A 26,220-nucleotide genomic window follows, 5' to 3' on the forward strand; every position below is an offset into this window, starting at 1 on the left:
GCAACAAGCAAAAAATATTTCACTTTTAAAAAACCGCCTAATTTTGAAAAAAAAAAAATCGTTTCAAAGACCTTCATTATGACACAATTTCCGTAAATAAATAATGAAAAGACAATTTCCATTTTTAATGTACGCTTCTGTTAATCGATAATGCTTTTTCATATACATACACATATACATAGTTATAAGTATGACATAAAGAGTAGAAATAAAACGAGAGCGCCATTTTTTTCATATATTCACATTTTTGATGTTAAATGTATGAACAGCAATTTCGTGTATACTCTTTATTTCTTTTTCACACATTTCTACTGTTTTATGATGTACTTCTATATTATAATCGGTAAGATAAGTCACAACAGAAACGATATGAAAAACGTAGAGGAAGGAATCTAGGGCGTACGCCAGGTGGCGCGGGTGCAGCGGGGCTACTCCGATATTCGAAGTTCGTGTCGTTCGGTCCCTCTGACACTTATACTATTTAATACGAGAGTGAGAGAGACGGTCCGACACGAGGTACAATCCTATGCACGCGCAGTCAGCGCTGCTCATATTGTTCAACAGGCGGCCCCGCTCCGTGCAAACCGCGTCTGCTAACGAAGGCCCTTACTTTTTTTATAAACAATACTAACATAAAACCGCGTAGCGGTAGCCGGCCTTCTGACATTTTAAAATAGGTATTATTTAAAATTATTCATGCGAAATTGACATATATGTATCCGGTATTTGGGTGTTAATTAATTTTTGTAGCTTATTGCCACGGTAGTCTCCTGAGTTACTTATTAAAAGTATGATTTTATGGGGTACAAATACACTAAAAATTAAGAGTTGTGACAGTTTTAAGGCAGTTCCTTCATGGTTCGTCTTCAAGGTGAAGCATTATAGTGGTATACATTGCAAATATTTTTCTAACATAGTGTATCACTCATGTCTCCTGAGTTACGGGGCAGAATAACATACATTAAGGTGATTGACCCATTTTTACAACTTCCAGTGATCGAATTGACTTGGGTACGGATTTGTAGATATAATGACAATGCTATTACAGTAAAAAAAGTATAGCCAGTAAAAAAATCTTAAATAATGTCTGTAAAAGCGGCGATGAGTATCACGGTATTTTGTTATAATATTTGGACAATAAAAAACTGTAGAAATGTGGAGATTCCTTGTTCTACGCCAGTCAAAGTTACCTGCAACTATGTCTCAGTCCCAGTTAATTTATTTGATTATAATGACGACGGCTTTATTTTAGTGATTTAAATTGTTAAGGTATTGGTGTACTGCTAAATTTGTTGCAAGCGAAACGGAAAGAGCTGAAAAATATATATATTTTAATTGTTATTATAAACTACCTTTTTTATGATAAACTGATCAGCGATTGACTGGTGTGGTGAAAAGTGCCGATGAGACCGAAAATGATACTTACTCGTTCATTCATACTGATTCATAAATGCTTGTTCACATTTGGCTCCCTTTATATGTCTACTTTCACTTTTACCAATCAAAAAAAACAAAACATCATTTTTACCTTTTCGTTACGTGTGCAACAAATAACAAAACTTTTTATACTTTTTTATTTTTATTTATCGAAAAGACTAAATGAAATATCAATTTATTTGAATGGATTATAGATTGATTCAAATGATTTATTTTTGTGTTGTTATATTAAAATGATTCGTATATTTTTATCCTACGATAGTAAGCCCGATTAGTTGTTGGTTTATTTTATAGTTATTATGTGATATGTAGAAGGTAATAAAATATGCCTAGTTGTTCTAAGTTTTGTTTTAATTTGATCCTCTTCCGCTCTGATAACTTTTTCAACTCCGACAACGGATCCGAGGGATGGCCTAAATACAGCATCAAAATAATTGACAGCGACAGTGACAGTGACACAACACGCTACTTTTTATCACGATATTATCGGAATCGATTTTGGAAAATTTCGCATAATCCTATCGGACCTCGTAGTCTAAGTGTTTTTTCATTATTTACTTACAAATAAATAAGGAATTATGTTTCTGAACTTTGCTGTATTGACTGTCTTCTGAAATCCAAAATAGGTTTGGTTTGGTAGTGTCGTTATTATAAAGTATACCTGGACGAACTCGTTAAGAAGCGTTTTCCCAGAGATGAGACCAAACTAGATCCGATTTGTCATCTCCAAAACCCCTACATACTAAATTTCATCGAAATCGTTGGAGCCGTTTCCGAGATTTTGATTACATGTATATATATATAATTGCTCGTTTAAGGCGCTGTACGTAGTGAAAACTACAATTTTAGAAAATATTTAAAATATACTTACACAATACTTACAACTGCAATTTTTTTATATGTATATTTTCAGTCTATTAGCTAGTTTTTGACTTCATCAAAAACACGATTGCTGACAAAAACCTCGATAGATTATTTTTTTGAAAAAGAGCCTTCATTTACACGTTAAACCAAATATTATGAAAACTATTATGAATATCAACACAAAATTTGCTTTATTAAATAGTTTTTAGTATATTTAGATTTATGCTTCATAGATTTTCAATAGGTTGAGTACATCAATCATACCAATTTATTTCGTCTTTGGCAAAATAAAAGGGTTCTAGCGCGCGGCGGCGGCCAAGTATTTCCCAGTCGCCAGTACACGCGTGTAGGTACGTAGTCGACGACGGACCTGTGCACATTTTTCTAACGCGCTAGTACTACTTTTGAGAGCAAATAATATCGGTAATCGCAGTATTAAAAAAGTTAAGCGAAAGAGGAAACGCATAAGTGAACTCAGAGCCCATATGAGAAGCATTAGAGTACCTAAACGGTAAGTACCTACCACACACTAATCGACCGGCCGGAGTCGGGCCGAGTCAGCAGGCTACTACGAAACTCCAAACTCGAATTTCGTGTCGTGCGGCCCCTTCGCTCTCGTACTAAATAGATATAAGTGTCGAGGACCGCACCCACGAACTTCGAGTTTCGTAGTAGCCCTGCTGAGCGGTATTCACATTCGTACTACGACCGCAAAGCTGGTTGGCGCGGGCCTTGCTGTTCATGGAAGCGGACGGCTTTCGTCCAGATTCTACCGCGACTGCCATACAAATTGTAGCACGTTGTATAACCTATACTACTCACGGCGAACATGTGGCGAACCTTGCGGCTACTATGAAACTCGAACTCGAAGAGTTCGTATCGTATCGTCCCTTTCGCTCTCGTATTAAATAGTATAAGTGTCAGAGGGACCGCAACCCACGATCTTCGAGTTTCGTAGCAGGCCTGCTGAGCGGATTTCACATTCGTACTACGACCGCAAGCTGGTTGGCGCGGGCCTCGGCTGCTCACGGACGCGGACGGCTTCGTCCAGATTCTACGCGACTGCCATACAAATTGTAGGCACGTTGTATAACCTATACTACTCACGGCGAACATGCGGCGAACCTTGCGGCTACTACGAAACTCGAAACTCGAAGTTCGTATCGTACCGTCCCTCTCGCTCTCGTATTAAATAGTATAAGTGTCAGAGGGACCGCACGACACGAACTTCTAGTTTCGAGTTTCGTAGCAGCCCTGCTGAGCGGATTTCACATTCGTACTACGACCGCAAGCTGGTTGGCGCGGGCCTCGGCTGCTCACGGACGCGGACGGCTTCGTCCAGATTCTACCGCGACTGCCATACAAATGGTAGGCACGTTGTATAACCTATACTACTCACGGCGAACATGCGGCGAACCTTGCGGCTACTACGAAACTCGAAACTCGAAGTTCGTATCGTACCGTCCCTCTCGCTCTCGTATTAAATAGTATAAGTGTCAGAGGGACCGCACGACACGAACTTCTAGTTTCGAGTTTCGTAGTAGCCCTGCTTGATCCCTTTGACAGTTTCACTGACATTTCTGATAGTAGATGCAACAGTTTAGATTTCTCATTTTTGCAGGCAAAGGTAATATCTTGCATTCAGCCAAGTTATTTAACATAAATTATTTTAATAAAATAAGATGGTTGCACTTGGTTGCACTAGTAAATTATTGACAAAAACATGTACTCCAACTGCAATCCGGCTGCAAAATGGGAGTTTGGATGCAGTTATTGCGCAGTTAGTACAACTGCACCAGCACGACCCGACTGTCAGAGGACTGCATTCCAACTGCCATTTTAGGCAGTCGGAGTGCGGTTCTTACGCAGTTCTGATGTAGTTCTGCATTTTACAGCCGGATTGCAATTGGAATGCGGTCCGTGTGTACCAGACCGTACATTACGACGCCTACCGCCTACCTTATCAGCGACTTGTTTATTATAGGAACTTCGATTTGTAATTTACCTTCACGTAAATCAAGATTGGTTTTTTGGAATCTTTTTATATTTTTTATTTCCATTCCAATTTTTTTTTTTCTCTTACGGTCATCCGTAAACCTAAATTGAAAATACAAACTGAAATATAGATGCACAGAAAAAACAGAAAAATAAGACCAGCACTGGGAATCGAACCCAGGTCCTCGGTATTCCGTACCGCGTGCTATACCGCTACACCACTGCCGGTCAACCACCACTGCTGGTCACTGCTGGTCACTGCTGGTGGACCAGCAGTGGTGTAGCGGTATAGCACGCGGTACGGAATACCGAGGACCTGGGTTCGATTTCCAGTGCTGGTCTATTTTTCTGGTTTTTCTGTGCATCTATATTTCAGTTTGTATTTTCAATTTTGAAATTAGTTTGTCTTTAATTTTTTCTCCCAAAATGTATCATCTTTAAGTAAAAGTGAAATAAAGTGCCCGGTTGAAGTGTAGCCTTTAGAAATGGACTTGAAAAATGTATCAAAGAAAACGAAATTCAGATGTAGGATTATGAAAAGGAAACTAAAACTACTGAAATTAACAAAAATAGTAACTGGTATGACCAGATCCAAGGTCTCCATGTCACGTCTCGAGCACAGTGTATATTTGCTGTGTGGAGTGGTGAAAATCATCACCTCAAAACAGTAATCATACTTATAGATGATACGTTTTGGGGAAAAAAATGAAAGACAAACTAATTTAATTTTATATGGACTGGTTACTACCCGAAATTGTTGATTCCCGTCGAGCTCGGGGAATGCCACTAAGGGAAAAATAATCTTCATCAAAAATAACTGTAGAACCTCCTCTGACTGAAGAAAAGGAACTTTCTTCTACATATCTATACTTTTCAAGCGACAAAAATAGGGAAAACATCGCTTCATGCTCCAGACAATCAACTTTGGAATCTCCTCTGACTGAAGATAAATAACTTTCTCCTACATATCCATACTTCTCAAGTCACGAAAATAAAAAAGCATCGCTTCATGCTCCAGACAATTTTGGAAGAGCTATAAATTTATTTAAAATTCATTGTTGCCGTCGACTGCGTCCGCGCGGAATCCGATTTAGAGCAATTTTTTATTATATCCAAAAATATTTATTTTCCGTAACATAAAGTATCCTAAATGTTGACCAGACTAATAAGCTATCTAACTAACTAATTTGGCTCAGGGACCCAAAGAGGGTCTTGGCCTCCGAACAAGAGCATGCCATCTGTCCCGATCGTGCACAGCCTCTTGCCAGTCGTGGTCGTGGAGACGTCGATGATCCGCCAGGACACAATACTCCCAGCGTACGCTCTTTCGGCAGCCCGATCCTCTCCTATTCGTAGTAGGTGGCCGAACCAGCGAAGTCTGTGTGATTTTGTTACGCCGATGATGTTGGGTTCAGCCACCAGCTCCTGGATCTCTCTCTTTTTACGGATCCTCCACGTGCCGTCGTCTCTCTTGACAGGTCCCAGGATCTTACGCAAGACCTTCCTTTCCGCTACAAGGAGTTGATGTTCCTCTTTGTGAGTTAGTGTCCAGGCCTCACAGCCATACATAAGGACAGGTCTTACGACAGTTTTATAGATCCTTAACTTTGTATTCCTGCTGAGAAGCCTGGACAACAACACCAATAAGCTATCACTACACAAAATTTCGTTGATTTCTGTTTAGTAGTTCTGAGTTATTATGATTAACTCAGGGACTTTATACATCCCCTTGGCCCATAGAGCTTATGGGAACGGAAGCATTACTATGTCCTCGGTACGTTGCGTGTGAGCTAACTTTGGGGGTGGCAGACGTGAGCTTCCCTTGGGACGCCAAAAGCTTAATGGTTGCTTGACCTGAAATGTATATTTCAGATTTTTATTTTATTTATGACGGTGGAAGCATTCTACACTTCTACTGAACGTAGATATAGTTTAGATATAGTTAGTGTTTAGTTTTGTAACTAAGGGACCCCATACATCCCTGTATTATAATAATATTTTTTTTGTAATTTTTTCTTTAATTGTATACTGTACTGTGTTTTTTAGTACCTATTTTATTTGCAATTATTTTATTTTGAAAAAACGACTCTGCCAAGTTTCTTGCGGCGCATTCTTCTTGGCAATGAATAATGATGGTCTTTCCGAAAGCACTGGTAGTTTAAAAAATTACGTGTAAAAGTGCCCATTGCGGCCTATTTACTGAATAAATGATTTCATTTCATTTCGTAAAAGTGAACAGACAAATTTTCCTTTACTGTTTTATTATTATATGTATAGATTTGCCTAGCTTGTAATCTAGATTTTCAGATTCAAATTGAAATGTTTTTTTATTTGTATTGATTTACCTTTATATCCTTTTCATCATTTCTATCTATCGACCTATTCAGTCTAAATGTCTATCCATTACCTACGTTACAAATCAAACTGTGGGCATGAAGAGGCATAAATAATTTGTTTATTACCAAGACTATTCATTAAACGAAGATTTTCTTTATTAAACCAAAAAAATGTGTAATTATAATTTTAAGGAAAAATCCGGAATTCACATTAACCAGAATACGGATACAAACAGAATAAGGCCGTCAACGGGCTGCAAAACGTAGTGATTATATACTCTTTGCGGGCTGCGTGACAGACGCGCGAGGCGCCCCGCATTCGCCTCCACCGCGTCGTCTGCTTCACCCCCTCAAATACCGAAAATTCTTCTATAAGCGCGCCTTAATGATATTAGATAGATAGATACTACTGGTAGTATATGGCTGGTAGTGTCCTTGCCAAAGAGTGGTATATGCCATAGCAAAGCTTGGTGTATGTACATGGTAAGCAGTGTAAGCACACATTCATGTCGCCAGGTTCGTTTCCTGATAGCTTTATCTTTTCTGGTTCAATGTATTCTAGTTACTGTATAAAATGTAATTATTAACTAGTTCTGTATAAATATCACATTTTGGATTACTTTAATTAATTAATTTACATAAATAAAACGAGTATTTATAAAAACATAGTACTTATATTTCGTGTCCACAATGAATATCAACAAAGCAGCACAATAAAATGATAAGCTACATTCTGATCTAACGCCTTCATCCAGTTTCACTTACACTCCTCTATGGTATACTTGTCTATGGTAGTGATAGGTTAATGTAATGAAACTTTAGTAAACTTGCACAGGGATATACGGTCAAGTTGCTTAATCTTCACCTTTACTTTTCATTGCAATGGCATGGCACTGTTAAACAAACTTTACTTGAGCAGTTTAGACTTGAAAGAAAAATCGTGCAAGTTGCATTACATTGCGGCGCTCGATTGACCACTACAAATTCGTTGGCTTTACGGCCTCGCAATGTAATGCAACTTGCACGAGTTTTCATGCAAGTCTTCTCGGCTTTAGGGCCCACGCCAGCTGGCGCGGGTGCACGTACAATTCTATGCTATGCACGCGACGCGTAGGGTTGCCAACTTTTTTTTACAAGAAATAAAGTATATTTAGGCCTGATAAAGAAAATATACAGTATTTTATAAATATGAATATTATTATAGAACAATGAACAGTGCTTTAATGTTTTATAGAAACATTTTTACTTTTAATGTTTTTTAGCCCTTCTCACACGAATCAATTACAGTCAAACTAAAATTAAATGAATAAGGAGCAATTTTAAATTCTAAGGAGTAAATAAATGTTTTCTTTCTTTCTTTCTTTCTTTAAATTTACATTGACAAATTCGTCATGAAACGCCACTACTGTGGCTAGGTAAGCTGCACTGACTTAGCGTGCGCTTAGTGTTAGGAATTTTGATGCTGAACACATTATTTTGTATACTTATTTTTGTTCAACAGTAAAAAGTATAATGTTGTGAAAACAGTATAATACTGTTTTTAACAGTATAGTTGGCAACCCTAGCGACGCGCGCAGTTAGCGCCGCTTATACTTATTGTTCAACAGGCGGCCACCCGCTCGTGTAAACGGCATCTGCTAGCGTAGGCCCTTAACTAAACTGTCCAAAGAGTCATGTATGATTCATATGAGTATTTTAGGATAAGATTAAGAGTAATGTTTTATTTTTATTTTTTTATTCGACTGGATGGCAAACGAGCAACTTGTGTGTGACTCGTTTAAAGGAAAGTTCGTATTTTTTTTTAAGTGTTCGTAGCTTAATGCCCCAGTTTTAGCAACATGGACGTACAATAATATTAAACATTTAATTATTGTATAATAATTAGCTTGATCTACTGCCGTATATCCCTGTATAGGTTACAAGGTAAGTATAACAATGTGTAGGGTATCTTTAAATGGTTTCTTAGCTTTCTAAATACATTTAAATTTCGTATATTTCAACCACAATACTCTCACTCCTAACAATTTATCTGTTCAAACGACAATATAATCAATTTTCGCTTAGTCAAAATTATTTCATACTGATTTTGAATATATTTGAAAACATTTAACTTGAAAGTGATTATAATATTAATAATGATACATCGATATAAAATGAGCCAGTATTATAACATATTTATTCATTCATTGTATTAAAATAATTGGGAGTATAAAGGTTTAAGTTCAGTTTTGTACTAATTCTTCATCTTCGAAAGGTTAATTGTTCATAAATTAAATTACCTATAGTTAGATATCTAATAGTATTCAGCATGTAATTAAAAATACATTATAACACTGGATCGATTAGACCAAAATGTGTTTTTATATAAATATAATAACATTAATTATGAAAATTGCTTAGCAAAGGATATAAAATGTTTATAAGATAAGACATAAGTAGGTACAAATACACATACTCGTAATACAAAATATCTATATTCATTAGAATGTACATACAGTCGCTGCGCAATTCCATTGACGCATTCACTGCCACCGACGCATATATGCGTTTTTGGAACTTCCCCCCAGTGCCACTGTCATAACTATTCATACATTTTGAACGCACATGTGCGTCGGTCAAGTCAAGGCTGGTGGCAGTGAATGCGTTAACATTCGAAGGCTTATGCAGCGTTTTAATGTTAATTTTATAGAGGGTCTCATTGAGATCACCTTAAGATGATAATGAAAATCGCGTGTGGAATTTTATATTTTTACTTACGAAGTTTTCACTGTAGAACTAGGTATAAGTGGATAAGCTGCAAACAGGTAAACTTTAGCTGACTGTCATACTCGCATTCATATTTTACTCGTTGCAATTTCCACGAGGCAAAGAATCCAGATAGATAACCAGTTGCTAAGCTTGGTTGCGTAAGAAGAACAAAGTGTGATTTCCAAATAGATTAAACCTCTTGATTGTAATCGATTCATCTGTTAACATCTTCGTCTATGAGTTGAACTTTGCACGCAGTGACATACATCCACCATTGTTATAAAGGTTAAAACAAGTTATAAACATATATTTTTAATAAAAACTGTCACAAACAGTTTGAAATAATAACTGCCGTAACGCATTGATTCTGCTTAAATTTAAGGAATTATATTAAAAAGCTAAAAAAGACAAGTTAGGTACTCCATAGTCCATAGGCGGTAAAAAGGTTAAGAACAAGTAAAAAAAACTAAATTACAAAAAAATACATACAATTCGACATGAATATACTCCTGTAATGAATATTAGGTACGTACAATTTTGTATAAAAGTGGAATGATTAGATTTATTAGTATTATTAAAATAAAGTAAACAAAGTAATCTTAATTGTTTGTACAAAACCAGTTATTTGCCACTAATCGTCGTTTATATGGTTTAATTCAATTTATCGTGCTACAGTGACAATTTATTTCAGAAATTTAATTTCTCCCTCACCTCATCGTTTCAACGAAAATATACTTCAAATAAGATATTATTAAATTAATTACAACTCTACCCTAATCCGTTTTAATGTTTATTTTATTACGTTCCTTATTAGTCATAGGACACCGTCGTTTCTGTAGATTCAACCTCACCCAATAGCAAATAAAAAATGAATCTTGTCGCGTGATAAAATATTACTAAATCAAATAAAACTATATTAAAATTATATCAGTTAGAGAAACTTAACAATAAGAACAAAAACATGGCGCGCGTTAGGAACTTAAGCTACGTACAAATTAAATCACATATCACTTCATTTTATACCTTTAAAACAGAAACATTATAAAAACTTAAACAAAAATGCTTCGAATATTTATTATCATGCATTTATATATTTTAATGCTTGTTTTGATCTAATTCTTCACTAGTATAATCACGACGAAAAGTTTTTTGTGTGCGTGTGTGTGTGTGATATTATACAATATCTCACCAAAATTGGGAAGACTATATTTTTACAAATGTCACTGAGATCTTATTTTTATATTTGGTAATACAAGCAAGCAAGTTCATCTTTCTGCTTAGTAATGCCTTACTATTCAGTCACAATATTCTTTTTAGTAATTAATTTCGTTCAGTTTTACTTACCACTTGCAATAGATTTTTAACCAGGACTCATACATAGGATCATAGAGAATTATGTGATTTGTATACATATTCGTGTAAACTCACACACACACACAACACTATTGACATTTATTTTTGCTTTACCACAACTAATTAACTTTCAAACAATCCTTGCAAATAAAAAAACAGTAAATCTAATGATTAAAAGTACAATTAAGATTTGTTCTTAATTTTAAGTGAGGTATCGCTTTGTATACTTTTTGCGTTTTTATATGTATGTATAGTATAAGTATCATTACTATAAGACTAATAATCGGTTGTTAGAATAAATAATAATAACATGAAAAAAATATAAACTAGCAACGCACTCCGGTAAGTCCGAATTCGTTTCTAACGTCTTTTAAACTTGGACCTAATTTATCATTAGTTAATATGATTTGAGTAAGAAAAAGACGTCGCGAGAAAACCTCGTTATTCTCATTGACAACTAGTTATCAATTAGGAAATGCATACATTGGACTGTCGGTTACAAAAGGGGTTTTCTCTCTTTTAAAAAATATGAAAGTACATTACAGTTTTCAATGAGGAAAATAATATTGGGTAAAGAAATTTTCCCGAATTATCGACAGATCGATTAATGAGGTTGTCTACGACTAAAAAGGCAAGAAAACATTGTATTTTCCTTACAAGTAATTTCATGTCCGTATTAATGATGTAAAAATATGGAGTTTGAAAAATTATGGCGTATCTAAATTAGGTTCAAGTATAAAAAGCACGGTATATATTTATAAAAGGGACTTCGACGTCATTCCTATTATTTACCAAACTTATTATTTACCCTTACAACGTCAAATCAGGCACACATTTAAATGCAATTAAATGACACATGATTGAGTTTAAGCGAGGCATTCCATTTCTTTCTATCTCCGGTGAAGAGAGAGAAATAGTCATACGACAAATCTGTATTAACAAGCCTATCTCTATACTGTGTATAGTGACGTAATTTGACTTGGGAAAACTGTACACTCCTAAGACTTTCACGATCATGAAGGCAGAAACGAGAGAATACTTTTTCTTGTTTTAATAAGCAATTGCGAAAGACGAATACGAAACCGTTTCCAAAATAAAACTTCACAAATTATTCATTTAGCGTTTGTGTCAGTTACTAAAGAAGGGTACAACTTTTTAGCCGATTTTCAATCATCCAAAATATTTGTTGATATTGCCCTAAATTGATACAATTGATTTTTAATTACATATTTAGGGACATAATTGCATGGACCTTAAAAACACTGTGGTCTTTTGGGCAGTTGTAAAAAAAGAACTGCCGCAAACTTAATCTTCTTTCGCAACCAGTTATCAAACAAAGAAATATAAATAAATTTCCCCCGTAGCATTTGTTCCGTTTTCGAAACTGATATTAGCACAATCGTGTAAACGAACAACACGCAGCCAACGTGGATTAATTATAAAAATAACCACGACACTAACAGACCCTTCACCATCCATACTTCTCAAGCAAACGACGTCACAACACAACTAATATTCGTACAAAATTACATTTAGTGCCGTAACTACAAACTATTACCGAACATCATCCTGTCATCATACAAACTTAACCTGTTACATTCACTAGCTCTACCCTTTTGCAATGCCCTGTCTCTTCTAGCCCTGCGTACTGCCACAGGCAAATCGCCTGGCGTCTTCACCCTGCCCGCAGGGTTAAGCAAGTGTATGTCGCCTGAGGACGAAAATATCTCACTTACCTGCTCCAACGAATGCTGTCGCTTAATAGCCAAATTTTTCAAAGAAGGCTTCGGCGATTTAGGTGTTTCCACTTCAGCTGCTGTTATGAACTTCAAGTCTGTAGGGTCTATCTCGCCGTTCAGTGCAGCTAAATAAACCGGATTATCACCACTGTAACCGTTTACTAGGTTTTCTTTATCGTTTGGATCGCTGAATTCGTTATCGAAATTGGAATATTTATTTTGAAATTTGTTAAAACCAAAGTCTGATTTAGCTTGACTGGCTTCTTTTAGCACTTCATTCTGGTACTTTTTCCTGTCTTCAAGCTTGGGTATGGTTTGCATTGTGATCTTCGAACCACCGTTTTCTGATAGCAGCATTAGATGCTCGTCTTCACTAGAGGAGCAATCTGAATTTAGATCGAAAGGGGAATCGTTACCGGTGAAATTAGGCGTTTGGTTGTTATCGATGTATTGTAATTCTAAATTTATGCTAGCTCTGGAAGAGCTGGCACTATTTGAGTTAGTTATGATCCTATTGTCGCAACTAAGACGTTTCTTCACTGTCGAATCTTCAGATTCAGAGTTGCCAGATTTGAAAATGCTCTGTGATGACATGGACGTGTGTACACTATGCTTATTTATACTTTCGGAACTGCCTCGTTTTTTTAATTCGATTAAGTTAGTGAAGTCGCTTGGTTTAGATTTCGGTACTATGACAGCGAAAACTTGATTCGGTTCGCTTTCGTTCGTAGTTGGCAGCTCTTTGAAGCCGAATACGTTATTTTCTGTACGCATTTCTGATTCAATCATCATGGTTGGGGAAAGTGTCCGATTGGGTGGTGATAGAGTGCAAGGGCCTTCAAAGTTGTACGGACTCCGGTCTTGGTTTATAACTAAGTTGGAAGGCCTATCGAAGGTTATATTACTAGGTTTATCGATGACGGACGTTTTAGTTCGTCCGTTCTGCGTGTTCGCTGTCGTTTCAGGAACTAATTTGACTTCGGTCTCTACTTTGTTCCTGTTGAGTTTCTTTTCAAAAAACTTCCGTATGCCCCATTTTGGTTTCTCCACTTTGACGTCTTGAAGTAGATTGGTTTGTTTTGGAGCTCTTTCAACATCGTGTGAGCTGACATCGTTCTGTACGTAGTCTAACGGTCTTTGGTACGATCGTATCTCGTTGAATCTATCTGAATTCTCATAGTCCTGGACAGGGATCCGACTGGAAGTCCTCGCAACTGACAAGCAGTTTTCATTACAGTTCTGGACTCTGGGTGCGTCAGTGGGGTCGGATATATCCTTTAAACTCTTGTGTATGAGTTGAACGGTGTTTTGGGTGTTTGTGTGCGTGTTGCGTTCGATGCAGGCGTTGCGGCCGATGTGTGGGTGCGGGTAGAGCAGGGGCGTGGTGACGTCACAGTTCTGGGTTGACGTGCAGTTGGAGTTTTTGTCGGCTTCTGGAGGCGAAGGGTTGGAAGGGTCTCCTGGAAAATATAATAGTATTTATTTGTATATCAGTAAGGCGTAGGTACCAAGAGCGTACCCAGCTTCTGGCTCAGGAAGGGGGGAGGGGGCAAGTCACATTTTTGAGGTCTGATCCCCGTGCTTGTTTTATAAGTATTCTTTATTTATGGCTATTATGTATGTATGTAAACTCTTTATTGTACAAAATAAGTAAACAAACACAATTGACAAACAATGAAAATAATATATGTACAAAGGCGAACTTATCTATGGTATGAAATGTGGTGTTAACCATGTGTTGGAACACTCGGCAAGGGTAGTAGGCAGGTACGCAGTACCGTATTGGGACACTTAGGGGAAAGCCCAAAGTGAAGGCTAAAAGTGGGCGCCCAGCAGTGGGAAACATTAACGGGCTAAAAATAAAGCGTATACATACCTGGAGGATGTGGGTGTAGGTTGTTGTCATGGATAACAGGGCCTTGGGTTTGCAGCATAGTCTTCAGTTCAGCCATTCTCTCTTCTACGCAGACGGCCGTCAACCTAAAATAATTTTACACGTTTTAGAGCAATTTGGTACGTTGGTTTTCGGGATGACACAATCGATCAAGCTTGGTCTTATCTCTGGAAAAACGCGAGTTTGAGAGTTTTGTGCCCAAGCGAAGCTGGGTCGCCCAGGTACTTTTACAAGTTTTTGTTTAGTTTCTCCTGTTCTGCTGTCTGTCTGGCTGTAGTCGAATCTTGCAAGTTAAATTCGACCAACTTCCAGTAGTTGGATTGCCTTGAAATTTGGCATACTTATGTAAATCTGGTGACAGTACAATAATCTGGTAGTGACATCCTAGTGGTCCGGCCAGGATCGTCTTAGCAGGACGGACGTTGTAGTTTATTTATTTGGAACACAAACAGTCATAAACAAATAATAAAATGTTTGTAGGTAAATAGTAAAGTTGGTACGGAAATTTCGTTTGGATGGCAATGCAAGTACCTACAGTAAACAAAAAGTATAGTCAGCAAAAAAGTGTATTAAAAATGTTTTTTATTTTTATCAGAGTTATTTTTGAATGACCTGGCCTCTGCGTCGTGGTCCCAGCACTCGTCGCAGGTGTCGCTGGCGATCTTGAGCGCGCGCGCCTCGGGCACCGGCCCCTTCGGCAGCGGCGGCCGCGCCTTGTTGCGGGACACCAGCGTCTGGGTAACAAACAACGACTCAATGTAGGGACTTCCTTCATTATCGGCAGCCTAGCCTAATGCTAGGCTGTGGGGCGGGGTCCGCCCGGGGTGCGCGCCGCTGGTCCGCACAGCCCCCCCCCTACCTGCATGGCGGCGCGGGCGGGGCGCTGCGCGGGGTACGGCAGGCTGTGGGGCGGGTCCGCCCGGGGTGCGCGCCGCTGGTCCGCCACAGCCCCCCCCCCCTACCTGCATGGCGGCGCGGGCGGGGCGCTGCGCGGGGTACGGCAGGCTGTGGGGCGGGGTCCGCCCGGGGTGCGCGCCGCTGGTCCGCCACAGCCCCCCCCCCCTACCTGCATGGCGGCGCGGGCGGGGCGCTGCGCGGGGTACGGCAGGCTGTGGGGCGGGGTCCGCCCGGGGTGCGCGCCGCTGGTCCGCCACAGCCCCCCCCCCCTACCTGCATGGCGGCGCGGGCGGGGCGCTGCGCGGGGTACGGCAGGCTGTGGGGCGGGGTCCGCCCGGGGTGCGCGCCGCTGGTCCGCCACAGCCCCCCCCCTACCTGCATGGCGGCGCGGGCGGGGCGCTGCGCGGGGTACGGCAGGCTGTGGGGCGGGGTCCGCCCGGGGTGCGCGCCGCTGGTCCGCCACAGCCCCCCCCCCCTACCTGCATGGCGGCGCGGGCGGGGCGCTGCGCGGGGTACGGCAGGCTGTGGGGCGGGGTCCGCCCGGGGTGCGCGCCGCTGGTCCGCCACAGCCCCCCCCCTACCTGCATGGCGGCGCGGGCGGGGCGCTGCGCGGGGTACGGCAGGCTGTGGGGCGGGGTCCGCCCGGGGTGCGCGCCGCTGGTCCGCCACAGCCCCCCCCCTACCTGCATGGCGGCGCGGGCGGGGCGCTGCGCGGGGTACGGCAGGCTGTGGGGCGGGGTCCGCCCGGGGTGCGCGCCGCTGGTCCGCCACAGCCCCCCCCCCTACCTGCATGGCGGCGCGGGCGGGGCGCTGCGCGGGGTACGGCAGGCTGTGGGGCGGGGTCCGCCCGGGGTGCGCGCCGCTGGTCCGCCACAGCCCCCCCCCCTACCTGCATGGCGGCGCGGGCGGGGCGCTGCGCGGGGTACGGCAGGCTGTGGGGCGGGGTCCGCCCGGGGTGCGCGCCGCTGGTCCGCCACAGCCCCCCCCCCCTACCTGCATGGCGGCGCGGGCGGGGCGCTGCGCGGGGTACGGCAGGCTGTGGGGCGGGGTCCGCCCGGGTGTGCGCGCCGCTGGTCCGCCACAGCCCCCCCCCCCTACCTGCATGGCGGCGCGGGCGGGGCGCTGCGCGGGGTACGGCAGGCTGTGGGGCGGGGTCCGCCCGGGGTGCGCGCCGCTGGTCCGCCACAGCCCCCCCCCCCCTACCTGCATGGCGGCGCGGGCGGGGCGCTGCGCGGGGTACGGCAGGCTGTGGGGCGGGGTCCGCCCGGGGTGCGCGCCGCTGGTCCGCCACAGCCCCCCCCCCCTACCTGCATGGCGGCGCGGGCGGGGCGCTGCGCGGGGTACGGCAGGCTGTGGGGCGGGGTCCGCCCGGGGTGCGCGCCGCTGGTCCGCCACGCATCTCCCACAGCACGAGCCGAGCGCGTACACGTCGACGGCGCAGAGCGCGGCGCCCGCCCCGTCCAGGTCCAGCGCGCCGTCCAGAGCTTCCGGCGCAGGTACCGCAGCGTGCCCGCCTGCAACAAACAGTAACATGCCCTCCGTCATCATCGTCATCATCATACATGCTCGTAAACATGTCGTGCATGCAGGCTACCGTTGCAACCCCCCAATACAGCTTAAGTGCTGCATGCCGTGGTCGGTAAATGAGTCATGCCCGTACAAAGTCATAAGCCCAAGGTCCTCAGTCTTCGACTGCTTCTAATAGACTCTCGTTCGATTCCTTCGTAGACACATACTATAACAATCGTGCATAGCCAAGCGTGCAAGATGGACACATCTTGGCTGCTCCGAAATATCAGATTGCGAGTGTACACAACCTAGGGGCCCCGCGGTAGACTCACCTCCACGAGGCAGGCGCTGTTAGCCCGCTTGTTCTTGGCCAGTACTTGCGCCAGCCCCAAGTCAGCTAAGCGCGCGCGTCCGTCCCGCACGAGCACATTCGCGCTGTTGACGTCGCGGTGCACTATGCATGGCTTTGAGGGCGCTGCGAGAACAGAAAGAATAGCGTCAAAATCCCTGTTACAGCGAGATCATAGAATAAATAATGGTGTTCCCTTCTTTCACAGACAGAAATTCCACAGAGTTTCGTTTCGCAGAAAATGTTTCATTAGGTAATATTTAGTCCTTGTATTTTTACTTCGAATATTATTGTTTCAATTACTATTTACTTGAATGGAACATATTTATTAGAAAAATAATTCAATGACTTTTAGAGTAAAATTATTTTATTTAAACTACTGTGTCAAACCACACATTTTAACATAGTAATTTTATATAGGTTAGATTAAGGCTGTGACCTCACCAGAAAGCAAATCGCTACCAGAAAAGTAGGTTAGGTTAGAACTGTGACCCCACCAGAAAGCGAATCGCTACCAGAAAAGTAGGTTAGGTTAGAACTGTGACCCCACCAGAAAGCGAATCGCTACCAGAAAAGTAGGTTAGGTTAGAACTGTGACCCCACCAGAAAGCAAGTCGCTACCAGAAAAGTAGGTAGGTTAGAGACTGTGACCCACCAGAAAGCGAATCGCTACCAGAAAAGTAGGTTAGGTTAGGTTGGACCTGTGACCCCACCAGAAAGCGAATCACTAACAGAAAAGTAGATTAGGTTAGAACTGTGATTTCACCAGAAAGCAATCGCTACCAAAAAAGTAGGTTAGGTTAGAACTGTGACCCCACCAGAAAGCGAATCGCTACCAGAAAAGTAGGTTAGGTTAGGTTAGAACTGTGACCCCACCAGAAAGCAAGTCGCTACCAGAAAAGTAGGTTAGGTTAGAACTGTGACCCCACCAGAAAGCGAATCGCTACCAGAAAAGTAGGTTAGGTTAGAACTGTGACCTCACGCAGAAAGCAAGTCGCTACCAGAAAAGTAGGTTAGGTTAGAACTGTGACCCCACCAGAAAGCGAATCGCTACCAGAAAAGTAGGTTAGGTTAGGTTAGACCTGTGACCCCACCAGAAAGCGAATCGCTACCAGAAAAGTAGGTTAGGTTAGGTTGGACCTGTGACCCCACCAGAAAAAACGTCAGCTACCAGAAAAGTAGTTAGGTTAGAAACTGTGACCTCCACCAGAAAGCAATCGCGTACCAGAAAGTAGGTTAGGTTAGTTGGACCTGTGCCCCACCAGAAAGCGAATCACTACAGAAAGTAGATTAGGTTAGAACTGTGACCTCACAGGAAAGCAAGTCGCTACAGAAAAGTAGGTTAGGTTAGGTTAGAACTGTGACCCCACCAGAAAGCGAATCGCTACCAGAAGAAGTTAGGTTAGGTTGGGACCTGTGACCCCACCAGAAAGCGATCATACCAGAAAAGTAGATTAGGTTTAAGAACTGTAATTTCACCCAGAAAGCGAATCGCTACCAGAAAAGTAAGTTAGGTTAGGTTGGACCTGTGACCCCACCAGAAAGCGTCACTAACAGAAAGTAGCCAGGTTAGACTGTGACGTTCACCAGAAAGCGAATCGTGCCCAAGTACTCAGGTTAGGTTGGACCTGCGACCCCACCCGCAGCGGATGGCGAACCGACAAGTAGCCCACGTTGAACTGTGATTTCACCAGAAAGCGAATCGCTACCAGAAAAGTAGGTTAGGTTAGGTTAGAACTGTGACCTCACCAGAAAGCGAATCGCTACCAGAAAAGTACGTTCCAGACGCGCCCGCAGCGTGCTGCCGACTGTACTCACTGGTGGTGTGCAAGTGAGCCAGCGCGCCGCTCAGCCCGTGCGCGAGAGTGGCGAACTCCGCCCACGTGAGCGGCGCACGTTCCAGACGCGCCCGCAGCGTGCTCTCGCATAGTTCCACCACGATCAGATGGGAGCGCGGGCCGCCCTCCAGCGCGGGACGGCTGTCGCTGCCTAAAGGACAATATAGCCGTTAAACAGGGAATAAAAGCATATGGTGATAGATATACATGTACAATTTAAAAAAACTCAGCTCTCGAATAAATTATGTCACTTAGAGCCTTCGAAATTGGTCTCTACCTATTTGGTGTCGTCAGGAATGGACTTGTCATTCAAAATGGCGGCCGGTTGGCGACTGAGTACAAACTAAAAAAAAAACAGTTACAATAAAAAGTACTATCATACCCAATGTCATCTTAATCCATACTAATATTATAAATTCGAAAGTGTGTGTGTTTGTTTGTATGTTTGTCCGTCTTTCACGCCGAAACGGAGCGACGTATCGTCGTGATCTATGGCATAGAGATAGTTTATGGGCCAGAGAGACATAAGGCTACTTTTTATCCCGGAACAATGCAGTTCCCGAGGGAAGAGCGCGCGATAACCGAATTCCACGCGGGCGAAGCTGCGGGCAAAAGCTAGTTGATCATACTTCAAACAGATTTGTATAAGTTTATTTCCCATTACCATAGTACTTCAATATGTTGGGGTGAGCGAGATGCGGCAGCGCGTATATCGCCGCCTCTTTCTGCCACGCGCTCGCGCTGGAGTATAGTTTCACTGCCACGGGGGTCGTGCCGAGGCTGCCGCGCCATACTGACCCGAATTTACCTTGCCCTAAGGGTGGGAATTGCGTGCATTCAGATGAGTTTTGAAAAAATCTTAATTAATACGTAATATAAGAATCCATTTATTTCTAAAAAGTCTATATGTGGTTAGTGCTTAGTATTAAATCTTACAACTATGCTTAACACAAACATTTTTTACAAGCTCTTATTTAGTTTCACCTGTCCCGTTGTGTCTGTCTGTAATCAAATCTTGCAAGTTAAATTCGACCAACTTCCAGTGGTTGGATTGACTTAATATACTTATGTAAATTGCATGACAATACAATAATCTGGTAGTGACATCCTGGTAGTCCGGCCAGGATCGTCTCCGCAGGACGAAACTCCTTAATGGTTAATGGCTTGAAATTTGGTATGCAAATGTAGTTTGGGTGACAATACAAGTACAGTCAGCAAAAAAAACTTGTATTAAAAATGAAATTTTTACCAGACTTATTTTTCAGGTAGTTTCAGATAAAAAACTTAAGTAAAGTCGTGTACAGAACTGCGTGTAAAACAGCCGTGGTGGTTTGGCCTAAGAACTCTCAAACAGGTGATCGTAGGTTAAAATCCAGGTTAACAACTCGAGTTTTTGCGAAATTCATATACTTAATTACATTTAAAATTTAACATATATAGGCCGTGATGTGTGTGGTGTGCGAGTGAACGAATATCCTTCCGTCTGTTCATCTGTTTTTCTATCTCTATGGACCACATTCCATATCTCGTGAAGTTTTGCAAATTTTATGTCGATTTAGTTTTTGGAAATATCTCATAATGGTGGTGTCATGTGGATTGAAAACATAAAAAATATACTTCAGACATTTCGAAATACTCGCGAGGCCTAAAGTACAGCTCACAGAGCCTCTAATGTTATTTGAATTGCATAGTAACAGTTACTTACCTATATGTTCTATGAGTGTCAGGTTGTCCACACAGGACAGGCCCGTCGCCAAGGCATCCGGTCCAGTGCCCATGACGTCACCTGGTAAACATAATACACCAAATCAGAAATGGAAATAGATAATTTTCTTACCAATCATAATCATCATCATCAGCGTATGTTCGTCCACTGCTGGACATAGGCCTCTCCCATGGCACGCCACTGAGCACGATCCTCGGCCACTCTCATCCAGCTCTTGCCAGCCGCCCTGCGAAGATCATCGCTCCACCAAGTCTGAGGACGTCCTACGCTACGTTTGCCGATCCATGGGCTCCACTCAAGAACTCGTCTACCCCAACGGTTATCGGTATTTTTTCTTACCAATAAACTTAAGCTATTTTCCGCTGGCGTTTTCGCGTCGTCACAGTGCGTGCATGTTTTTTTTTTTTTTTATTCGACTGGATGGCAATCGAGCAAGTGGGTCTCCTGATGGTAAGAGATCACCACCGCCCATAGACAACTGCAACACCAGGGTATTGCAGATGCGTTGCCAACCTAGAGGCCTAAGATGGATGGATGGATGGTGTGTGTTGACGTATTTGTATTAGTTTCTATATCTAAACGGTTGTCTGGTAAACGATAAGACCGCCTATACAGTCTATCCTGTATTTTATCTTTGTGTAAACTTATTGTGAGTATCTGTGGTCTAACGAAAATACTAATAAATGTAATTTTAAATAAAATGTTTGGTTTAAAAATGCCTTTACTAAATCAACATAACGTAAAACACTTTTCATTAAATTATATGTATTCAAATAAAAAATCAAAATTTTATTTACATACATTGAAAATACAAACTAAAAATATAGATGAACAGAAAAACCAGAAAAATAAGACCTACACTGGGAATCGAACCCAGGTCCAGATATCAGGTTGTTATCAGGTTGGTACCAACAGTGGTGTAGCGGTATAGCACGCGGTACGGAATACCGAGGACCTGGGCTCAATTCCCAGTGTTGGTCTTATTTTTCTGGTTTTTCTGTGCATTTATATTTTCAGTTTGTATTTTCAATTTAGGTTTTACGCGATGACCGTAAAAGTAAAAATTTGGAATTGAAATAAAAAACACTTTTCATTAAATTATATGTATTCAAATAAAAAATCAAAATTTTATTTACATACCTTTCTCAACATCCCCTCCGCTGCTCAGATCCTCCTTGTCATCTTCCGGCTTCTTACAATAAAACTTGTTCAGCACGATGGCCATGACCAATATAACGACGAGCGCCAGGACAGCCGACGCGACCGCGTTCGAGTAGTTAGGCTGGCTGGCTGCAGTGCGTACTGTGGACTCCGCTTTCGGTGTGACCACTTCTTCTTTTTGAGAAGCTGAGGAGCAAAAGGTTCCGTTAGTGATGGGCTTATGGCTTTTGCTGACTATTCGACTACCAAACATACGCACACGACGGATGCGGGATGGTAGCGGGCCAGGTCGAGACCGCGATGGGCTTATTTAGATGGAATAGAATAAATTTATTAGGTGTAAAAAAAAACTGTACATGAAATTTTAATCTAAATATAACAGTGGTTAACAGAGCACCAAAGTGGATGCCACTCAGCAAATGTCGGTTTCTGAATTTCTTCAGTCATGACGCAGGGCAACCAAGAATACAGCAGATTAATTAAAAAAATAAGACTAAACTAAACATGTGGAGAGAGAGCAGGCGCGGATCCAGCCAGGTTGTGGTCACAGCCACCAGAAAATCGGTCAAGTGCGAGTCGGAGTACGATATCATGACTCATGCACAAACGACTTTTGACTTTAATTATTTGGTTCCTTTTTTATCATTAGATCTCAATAGACCGTAAAAAGTGTGTCAGCACTCTATTAGGGTTGTGGGCATAGCCCACCACAATCCAGTACATGTTTTTTTTGTTTGTTTTTCAAAGTTCTTGTCAAATGGCATTTGCGATCTGAATTATACAGCTGTGTGGAACAACATTTATAAGCAGAATTCCAATAGCTATAATAAAACTTTTAATCAACTTGCTAAACAGTTAAGCAAGGTAACTTAAGGGATATTGTTGCACAACTTAAGGTTGACGGCAGGCATATAACATTTGATATGGCCAACGGTGCAGTCCGATCGTTAGGATTTGACTTAGCGTCTGTGGGCCCTATAGAAATGGTACTTCTAATGTTAATCTGGTAGAGCACCTCCCGACAATCAACGGATTGCATATGGAGACAACTCTGGCTTCGGAGTCCTACTGCATGCCCTACTAACAAAAATTATATGGTGTTACAGACAGCCCTGTGCAAAGCATGCCTTGAGGAAGAGAGGCCCAGGTGTGGCGATCTACAGGGCTACGCTACACCTCGGATCACCGGGGTCGCTCCAGAAAGTTGTCAGCAACCTCCAGGAGCAAGGCTGGCACGAATAGTGCCTATAGCCAGCTACGCAAAATAGGCGCACATATACGTCGAGTTGCGGAGAACAGCCCGCTTATACCATACCATACTTATCTGGTATTCAAAAGGTGTTTGAACACTCACTGAAGTCAGCATTACAGTAGCTTTTGGTGCAACAGCAGAACCTCGTGCCGGGGAGGCGCGCCGTCACGCGCTGGCACTTGTCGCACTCCTTCGGGGACGACTTCCAACACCCTGGAACATGGAAACCTTTTAACCACGGTTATATGAAAAAGGTTGTATGGAAGGCTACAATAAGGGCAAGCCGTACAGAACAGACGTGGGTTGGGGCGCGTCGCAGACGGGGCCGACACGGGGCGAGGGCGTCTCCGCCGTGTCTCTTCTGTGTACTTAGGATCACGACGTTTCTGTACATTTAGTATGAACACTGATTAAAGGGGCACAGCAACTGCGATGCGCCCCCTCCTACGTCTCTTCTGTGTGGCTTCCGCCTAAGGAGTAAAATCTGAAGGAAGAAATTTGCAAATTGTAATTATGCATCCAAGTCGAGAAACCCATAGTGATATTGAGTTACGTAAAATGTACAGTCAATTTCTTATATTTTTGAGGAAAGATAAATTTTTATTTAATTTTTAATACATACAAGCTTTTTTTTCTGACTGTCCTTTTCGGTGGCTGTACTTGCATTGTCACCTAAACCACATATGCATACCAAATTTCGAGTCAATGCCATTAACTGTTAAAGAGTTTCGTCCTGAGGAGACAACCCTGGCCAGACTACCAGGATACCACTACCATATTATTGTATTGTTAAGCATTTTACATAAGTATGCCCAATTTCAAGACAATCTGGCCACTGGTTTATTTGATTACAGACAGACAGACACAATGGGACAGGTAAAGTGAAATAAAAGCTTGTTATTTTATCAAAAATATGAGAACAAGACTCTATTGCTAGAGGCGTAGAAGCATATTCAGATATTTTCAGTTGAATGTTTGCTCAGAAGTGTGAGAACTTTACTGCAGCAGATTCTCTAAACATCAACTAGATGGCAGTGGTGGCTTTAATGTTTATTTATTAGTTTATTACCAACAAACAGCATGCACTCAAATCTAAAAAAAAATAGTACTTAATTAAAGAAATTATTACGGCCTACATGCTAGCTGACGCAGTGTGCACAGAGCGGGTGGATATCTATTGAAAAATAGTATGAGCAGCGCTAACTGGACACATTGCGTGCGATGGGTTTTACCTGCACCCGCGCCAGCTGGCGCGTAGGGCCTACGCTAGCCCTTATGCTAAGACTTTACCTTGCCCAAGTACAGTAATGTTGCCAATCTTGTCCCGATGAAACAGTGTGTAGCAGATGGCGCGAGGGTCAGTGCATCGCTCAATCTGCGCTGCCTCGCCATTTGGAAGGGTTGTTTCTGATATTTCTCCAGGAATATCTAGAAAGAGAAGTTTACATGAAGTGAAAAATGTTTTTTAATCTGTGTTTAGCACTTGGTACCTTTAAATTGACTGTAATTTCTCCAAAACTATGCAATTTCCATTAACATCTTTGCATAATCAGCTCTAGTTTGGGTATTGCTTTAAGGGACACACTGTAGTATAGATACTTGAGCTAAAATTTGTTTAACATTTTAAGGTTTGTCATAATCATAATCGTTAGCAAAAAAAATCCAACTTGTTTCTGAAAACTGCCATTAGGCAAAGTATAGTTTAGATTAACTGATTGAAACAACTGTTAGACCATTTCATTAGTTAACTTAATCATTCGTGACCACATATTGCTATGTTCTATGCTCATAACCAGTAGCAGCCTTTTACGCTTTGTAGTGAAAATTGACTATGAACAGGCCTGTCAGGTTCTTGGTACTGAATGTGTTAGAGACAACTAAACTAAAAGATACATACCAACCCCTTCATTTTCAACCATCACTTGTGCATTTTTTTCATCATCATAATTGGGTGTCGCACTCCTCGCTACATTGTTAATCTTGTACAAGCAGACTTTAGGGCTTGCTGTAGTAGGAACCTCTGCTTTCTCTTTCAATATCTTAATATCATTAGGTAATCCATTCTTGTTACTATCCTGTTTACCATAACTTATGGCATTGCGATCAAAGGAATCAGTAATGCTAGCTCCATTGCTCTCTGAAGAAAGTTGACCCAAACTCTCTGGTTTCACAAACTCATTCAAATTAGGAATGCTTACACTTAAACTCCTTTTTTTAATCTTTTTTATACCTGGCCAGTCAGAATCAGAGTTAAAACTTTGAATGCTTCTTTTACCAATAACCTTTGGGTGTTCTTGAGTGTCTGGCCAGTAATCTTGCAAATTGCTCCATTGAATAGTTCTTCTATGGTGGTATTTAGTAAAGGTCCGGACGTAATGGTAAGGTTTAATTTGATGTATACTGTTTTTAGACTCCTGAGCTTCTTGGGGTCGCGAAGTTAACACACGCGCCGTAAAAATAAATAGAAACAACACAACACATTTTAGAATTGGTGTCATTCTCTGGTCGAACAGGCCTTCCATATTCAAATTACTAATAGCAACATTTTCAGCACAGTTTTAGGTTGTTGGGTGCATAATTAACGAAATCCTAGCAACGCAAGACACTGCAGATTTTATTGATTTTTATAACACGATGCGAAAAGCATGGTGACTGTGCGGATTTCACTGTTCACTTGACCTTTCTGTCCGCGATAAACACTAGAGCATTGACACTAGAAGTGATTAAAGAATATTAACCCAAGAAAATCTTGTTTGCAATTCTTTTGTAATTTTTAGATAGTGATAGTCCATCGGCACTGCGTATCTATTGAGCGCTTGCCTTTGACACAACACAGGTGATTTTATAACCACATTACAGAATTGTACAGTATTTAGTTATTAATTTAGTTTAGAAAATTCACATGGGAAGTGTTGAATTTAAAATACGGATCGATATTATGTTGACAAACACCTCGCCCCGTGCCGACATATTGATTAGTTTTTTTTTTACAACATACAAAACACGAACGGCGCGCATGTCCTATTATAATGCCTACTATGCTATGCTAATGCTAATCGTGCCTTTTGATGGATAGATCATAAAAATAGTAAAACAAAAAACAGATACAAAACAAGTGTGTG

At 41.8% G+C, this 26,220-nt stretch overlaps 1 protein-coding gene across 1 annotated transcript; it reads right to left on the reverse strand.

Annotated features, from left to right (window-relative positions):
• Positions 1-6,770: 6,770 nt before the first annotated feature.
• On the reverse strand, positions 6,771-26,122 carry LOC141443197 (uncharacterized). Its single transcript, XM_074108409.1, is given in 15 exon segments — positions 6,771-13,932; positions 14,349-14,452; positions 14,979-15,100; positions 15,329-15,532; positions 15,743-15,970; positions 16,257-16,756; positions 16,759-16,777; positions 17,105-17,247; positions 18,940-19,110; positions 19,624-19,773; positions 20,665-20,745; positions 21,826-22,032; positions 23,201-23,311; positions 24,389-24,526; positions 24,996-26,122. Coding segments are annotated over 15 exon segments (4,458 nt in total). The 5' UTR covers positions 25,621-26,122; the 3' UTR covers positions 6,771-12,277.
• Between the last annotated feature and the right edge of the window lie 98 nt (positions 26,123-26,220).

The sequence above is a fragment of the Choristoneura fumiferana genome, chromosome 27, assembly GCF_025370935.1.
Source record: "Choristoneura fumiferana chromosome 27, NRCan_CFum_1, whole genome shotgun sequence".
Classification (NCBI taxonomy): domain Eukaryota; kingdom Metazoa; phylum Arthropoda; class Insecta; order Lepidoptera; family Tortricidae; genus Choristoneura; species Choristoneura fumiferana.